This window comes from Linepithema humile, chromosome 1, assembly GCF_040581485.1.
Source record: "Linepithema humile isolate Giens D197 chromosome 1, Lhum_UNIL_v1.0, whole genome shotgun sequence".
Classification (NCBI taxonomy): domain Eukaryota; kingdom Metazoa; phylum Arthropoda; class Insecta; order Hymenoptera; family Formicidae; genus Linepithema; species Linepithema humile.
Window position 1 is genome coordinate 24085840 of NC_090128.1, and position 6901 is coordinate 24092740.

Consider the following 6901-nt stretch of genomic DNA (forward strand, 5'->3'; position numbering starts at 1 on the left):
TAAATATTCAGAAGGAAAAAGACATAACGCAATCCAACCCCCAGTGATTTAATAATAAACGGCAATGCTTATTGTTGCTATTATGTTAACTCACTGCTACCCAGTGAGAAATGATAAATGAAAAAGAGGTATATAGACGTCCATAAACATCTAATAGACATCTAATAGACGTTTCTTCAACCACTGTATTTCTCACTGGGTAATTATAATTTCTTCGATTCTCTAATATCCGCAAACACTGAATTATATGATGGATCAGATGATTACATAAAGGATAGAATATATGAATGTCCATTTTCGGAAATGGACATGATATCCGTAATCGAGACAATGTGGATCAAGAACTCGCGAAACTTCCACCCTCAAAGGTGAAACTTATCACCGTAAATGCAATTGTTAACTTTTTAAGCTACCAAGTTTGAATATAAAAAAAAGTAAAAAAAAAATTTTTTTAAATTAAATTTAGCAAAAATCGCCGATTTTATGCAGCTTGAACTGGTGAACAAATATGGCTACAATGGCGAGTTGCACAAAGTGGTCACTATCGACGGTTACATTTTGAAGCAACATAGAATAAAAGGGTAATTTAATTGTAATGCGGTGCAAAAACCTGTTACGTTCATGATGCATAGTCTTCTGTGCAGCTCGGCATATTGGATCCTTTCCGAACCTGATAAAGATTTAAGTGTTGTGTCCAAAACAAATAATTTATTCTTTTCAACTCTCATAAAAGTTTCTTCTTCACAAAATATGTATTTTAATGTAACAAAATAAAACAATATTTAAATGTTATGTAGAATTATAGAAAAACAGTTACAAAAGAAATATATAATTATTCTTTTCAGTTACGTGTTTGAAAAAAGAAATGTAATTACACTTCACGCAATTAATATTGATTGAAATTAAACCTTCTGTTCTAAATTGATCTCACATTCAACCATTAATATAAAAAATGTAAGTCTTAATGTTCATTGAGCATCGATGATATTTTAATATTGTCCGAACTCTTATCAAGGATACTATTAAATATGACAAAAGTTAAAAATACTTTTAGACTTGTATATTTTTTGAAGAAAGTGATTTGCAACATATTAGTAATTTTAGCTTTTAAATTTACTTTATAAAATTAAAAAGTACGTAACTATGTTTTAAGAATCGTATAATGCGACAATAAGCTAAATCAAAATGAATATTAATAAAGGTAATATGTACATTGTTAATGCTGAGAGATATTTAAAATAAAATGAACAGATTGCACATGTAACAGTTAAAAAATAATTCTTATTAGAGGGTTGTAAAAGGAAGCAAGTATCGCTTCTACATACGTACACGTACAACGTTGTGCACAGCATTGCAAAAGCGTAGATATTTATAGTTGTTGGGGGGCGGAAATGAGATACATCAACTTAACGAAGTTACGCAAATTATGCAGAGCATAACAGACGGTTACCTACTCGACCATTTCACATTGTAAGTCACAAGGTTGAATTTTATCGAAAAACATATTATTGATGTTCCCGTAATGTCGCGTGCGTAAGTGTGTATGTGCGCGCGGGCGCGCACGTGGCCGCGACCGTAAATTCGTTTCTCCCTCTCTGTTATTTCAGTATCGTAACTTTAGGGAAAATTCGACCTCGTGACATTCAACACATCGCTCTTATAGGGTAGCTTTAGCTTCCTGTTCTACTTTGTACATTGCGTCTAGCAAAAAAAAAAGAAAGTACATCGCTTCGTATGTGGAACTGATTTTTATTGTTAAGCATAATATTCATCTGCTTTTACCGCATCTTCTGCATGCAGAATCGATCGCGAAGATATCTCTCGGAGTGGTGGTGGTACACAGAATAATTTCCACCCCCGAAAAGCTCGATCCTCAAAAAATATGGACGTTGTCGCGCGGATATTTACTGTCACGTATCAACTCCTCGGGAAAAATAGTTTATTTCATTTCCGACACTTTACACTGTATTTATGTTTTGAGAAAGCGCGTTTTGAGGAAGCAAATCTTCAAGTTTTTTTTTTTTTTTTTTTTGGCAAATTAAACGAGTGTGACAACTGCCGCTTACAGCGTGACAGATTCTTCGCTTAGTGTATACAAAGTATAATCGGAAGTTTGTAGGAGCTATACCGACGATTCGACTCGAACCCATTAACGATATACTTCTTGAACCGAATCTCATGTAGCAAGTACGGCGAAAGCATAACGTGTATCATATAATACCATAAAGGTACAGCTCATTCTTTTTACTATTTATATATGCAATATTTATGTGTTAATAAAACTGCTGAAATATATGTACAATAAATAAATAAAAGAAGGAAACATAACACGTGTCAGCTTAGATACTTTCGGTGATAAATCGATCTTCAGTATATAACTGTATTTTTTTATGTAATTTTACTTAGAGCACTGCTAAACATGTTTGCTGTTTATAAAAGTGTGGTATTGTGAACTCTATAAAAAAACATTATGCATGGTAGTGTAGGTACTTTTGATATTATTTAATAATCAGTCTAAAATTTGAACAATATGTAGCAACGTTTATGATAATCAAATACTGCATGAAAAATCGTTTGAAGATTGCACTATATATAAATAGTATTATGTATATATATATATATATATATATATATATATATATATATATATATATATGTATAATCTATATTTATTATATATATTTATATAAGTACCATATGGAGTGTTGAATATTACATAAAAGATAGAATTTAATATGGGCAAAAAGTGATATCTCTTCTCTGGAAATAAATACTCCCCTAAGTTATACATCGCCTCAAGATAAAATGTTCTTTTTTTTTCTTTTTTCTTTTTACGTTATAATCTGTGCACAATATAAAAATCGTGAAGGTAGCAATGAATGAGTCAGATATCGTTATTCAGTAGCATGTTAGTTTTATATCAATCGAAATAAAGTTGTTATTAATAGAGTATTGTGTGCACGATGACGATATCGTACGTCGAGACAATGATTGAGCTCAGTTTTTTTTTTTTTTTTTGTTCAATTATTTTGACAGTTCTTAATCTAAACAAAAAAATGTCAATCGCTGGAGCAAGTACAAGATCGGATTAATCAAAATGTAGTAGCACATAAGAGACAACGATTTCCAATTAAAATAAAATAACAATTGCGGGAGTAATAATTCTCATTTGGGCTTATATTCATTATTGGCGATTAGCTATGAATATCACGTATTCCATCTTTAGGTAGAATCAAGCAGGGTACGCTTCGCGCGAGCCCACCTAATTATATGGTAGTGCACTTACAGTGTTACTTGAACACTATATATTAAACAATTATGCTAAAATTTGCTAATTTAAAATCGCCAGTATTGAACTCAACCATATTTTGCATATTCACCTAATAATATAAAACAAGAACACAACAAACTTGTTGGCATACAAAATACATTTTAACATGTAAGGTTGTATGTCATTTTTTTCCAGTTTATCTCCCTACCCTTCAGTGTTTCCCTAAAATTTTTCTCCGCATTAATCTCCCACTTTTATAACGACGAACAATATATCAAGTTGATATTTCTGTTTACTTGCTTATCGAGCGCATGCGTTGTTTTTTAAAATAAATTTTTTAATGTATACATATACATAATGAAGTTCCTTTTACACATGGTGGTGGTGATTTTAAATGTCTGTATTTTGCATAGTGAGCAAGGGAGGGAGAAGGAGGAAGGAAAAAGGAAGGATGGAGTTTAGGAGAAGAGAAACGAGCTTATCCGCTCTTAAAGAGAAGAATGGCTACTTGGCCAAGGTAGAAATAGATAAAATGTCTTGTTTCGTGCGTCACGTAGCTACCGAAATTACGTCCTACAATGCAATGCCACGTCGGGTTGTACTTCTTATCGAACTCTTTCTTGATATATGCCGCAATATCCTGAAAGCCAATACCAATGGGTATTAATGGTAAAATCAATGATGATATTGATCTAACAATTTCAACTTGACAACAAATACAACTTGACAATTTATATATAATAACGAAAGCCGTTTATAGAAAACAAAACAGGTTTCCGAAAACTCAACGTCAATAGCAATATTTAAGTCTTATTTTTTAAATAAATCTGTATTTCTTTGCGCACTACTAAACTGTATAACAAAAAAACAAATTCCATATAAATTAATTCCAAAACTTAATTTCTTTAAATTATAAACTCTTTGTGTACAACCTTATTTTTAACCAAAATGTATTTTGTTGTACAATTTAAGTCAAATTTTATAGTAAATTAACTTCCAGTGTCTAATAGAATTATTTGTATGAATTATTTATTAAAATACTTATTGAATAAATTATAATAAAAAAAAGGTTTAAATCTATTATTAAATATATTTATAGAGGCATTATGTTTAAGTTACAAAATTCAAACTTGCACTTTCAACATGCAATCTGCACGCATACACACACAAATATATATTTAACAGTTTCTAATTTTTTATTGATTTGTACGCTATCAATACAATCTCAAGCATTTATAGTGATTATAGTCACTAACAAGTCTTTCAAAATATTCTCTTTTTCTGCACTCTACTGGACATCAAACTTAGATCAGTGATTCACTAAACATATATTTAATTTGATATGGTTTATGATCTCCAACTTACGAACGGCGGTCTAAAACGTATCTCGTTCATAAGTCGAGCAGCATTTGTATGTATTTGAACATGTCGTAGATGTTTCATTTTTGTATAACAGGCTTGCATAATATATTCAGAATGTGTTATCTAGCACAGTCATACCAAATAAAGCAAGGTGATTACATACCTTTTCTATGTTATATTTTTCAAGAGCTTGGGTAGCGCAATCAACAGCATCTTGCTGCATCTCCTCTGACATATCAGCATTCTTGATTACTGCCTTTCTGTCTGACATTTTGTCTTTTCTACAATACAAAGACAGTAAAATGTCACATGATGCACCATTATCATTCAGTGAAACACATTTCAATGCACATATCATACAAGAAATATTTTATTATTCCTTAGCAAAACAACAATTAAAAAATATATTTATAAAATTATGTACATGTGTCAAGAAAATATTAACATAAACATTTTCAAAGCATAGTTATAAAATATAAATTTCAATAAATTGTAATTGTGACACAATATAGTCTGCCATTTTTACACCTAGATTCATATGACTTTCAAAATAAGTAACTTATTTATAAATGACATTATCGGTGTTTTGAACTCAAGGTAAATGCCATAAAGATAAAACGCGCGAATTAACGGCTGTTCGATGATTCCACGCGCATGCTATCGAGAAATGGAAGAAATAAACCTGGACCGCGGGAAGCACACGACTTTGACAGTAGCGTATACGTCCAGCACCGGCATGACAATACGGCGGCAAGTTAAGTGCGGGTAACGCTTGCTCTGAGTAAAAGAAGGAGAAAGAGAGACAGAGTGCGAGAGAAAGAGATAGAATTATCGCGCGAATATCGGTGCGATGCACAAAATAGAGAATGGGAAAGAGTAAGAGGGAGGAAGACACATAGAAAGTTCGAGAAGAAGAGAGAATGAAACAAAGATAGACCAAAAGCATTCGAAGAACAAGAGTATGAGAGAGGGAAAGAGGGAGAGACGGAATGAACGCACGGGGGCGAAAGGCGCGGGAGGACCAAGTGTTTTGTCGATATGAGACAATAAAGAAATGGCAATTCGGCCGGCACGCGAAATGTACAGCCTACAAAAGTGGGTCGCGACGACGCCGCTCATCGAGACGCCGACGACGCCGACGACGAGCACCGTTTCGTCTTTCCGACAGAGCATCTTAAACGTGCATTTGACGTAAGACCAGAAACGCGCGCGCGACCGGATAGATCCGGCGAGGATCTCCGATTTCGGCGGCTGCTCCGGATAGAGACAAACGTATCTCTCTGTGCTTCGCCGCCGCATTAGCGATGCTCTCTCGCGCATCATTCTTTTCATTTATCGTACCTTTTTTCGTTGACACCGTCTTTAATGGATCACACTATACTCGGGCTCGCCCTCCTCTCCGGTGTCCGTATGAGTGGCCGTTCGTGAGTCGGCGAACGCGTTTATTTAAGCGCGCGCGCTTGAGATTCGACGTGCGTGTCGCGAATAGACACGACAGAAACGCTGAAAAACACGATATAACAAACGGACGACGATTGTCGCTTCCTGCTGATGCCGCTCGACGCTGCCGTTGCTTCACACACTCGGGAAATTTTGGGCTCGCTGGCTCTAGGGGCCAAGAGAGAGGAACGATAACTCCACGAATCGAGCTCGGGACTGAGAGTGCGGCCAGTCGCCGCGCGATGCTGGTCCGTGATTGGCTGACTGGCAGGGTCTTCTATCAGGATCTTCTATCGACCCGGCATGCAATGCGTGAAATAACGCGCGAAAAAACAAATAAATGATGAAAATTCGACTGTTTTATTTAAAAGATGTTTCTTGAAATATTGAATAAAAACAATTTTTTTATATTGTATCTCTTATTAAATTTAAGATTGATTATTATTAAATATGTTTTTTTGAGCTACACATTTTATACTTGTTTTATTTCTTCTTTAAAAGTGTGTGTGTGTATGTGTGTGTGAGCAAACATTATTTTATTATAAATAAAAACAAAATTTTTTAATGTTATGAAAATAAAATCGTAATCTTAGAATAATTCAGAAAAAGATTTAAAATTTTTCCGAAGAACAAAATAAATGACTTAAAAAGTAATAGAAATAATATTTATTAATTATTATAATACTTTAAAAGTAGAACATAATAAATGATATTTTATTAAAACACTGAAACTATTTAAAATTATTTAAAAAAATTATGAACTACAATACATGATTTTTTTCTTTGAATTTACATACTCTATATTTTCCCGTTTTTCGTTCTTTTTCT

The 6901-nt window shown here is 33.4% G+C and overlaps 1 protein-coding gene across 1 annotated transcript; it reads right to left on the reverse strand.

Annotated features, from left to right (window-relative positions):
• Positions 1-1261: 1261 nt before the first annotated feature.
• LOC105680161 (dynein light chain 1, cytoplasmic) lies at positions 1262-6325 on the reverse strand. The gene is made up of 3 exons (XM_012380633.2): positions 5975-6325; positions 4797-4914; positions 1262-3911 (listed from the first exon to the last, which is right to left on the reverse strand). Exons 2-3 carry the CDS (start codon positions 4902-4904, stop codon positions 3750-3752), a joined length of 270 nt encoding a protein of 89 aa, XP_012236056.1. The 5' UTR covers positions 4905-4914; positions 5975-6325; the 3' UTR covers positions 1262-3749.
• Between the last annotated feature and the right edge of the window lie 576 nt (positions 6326-6901).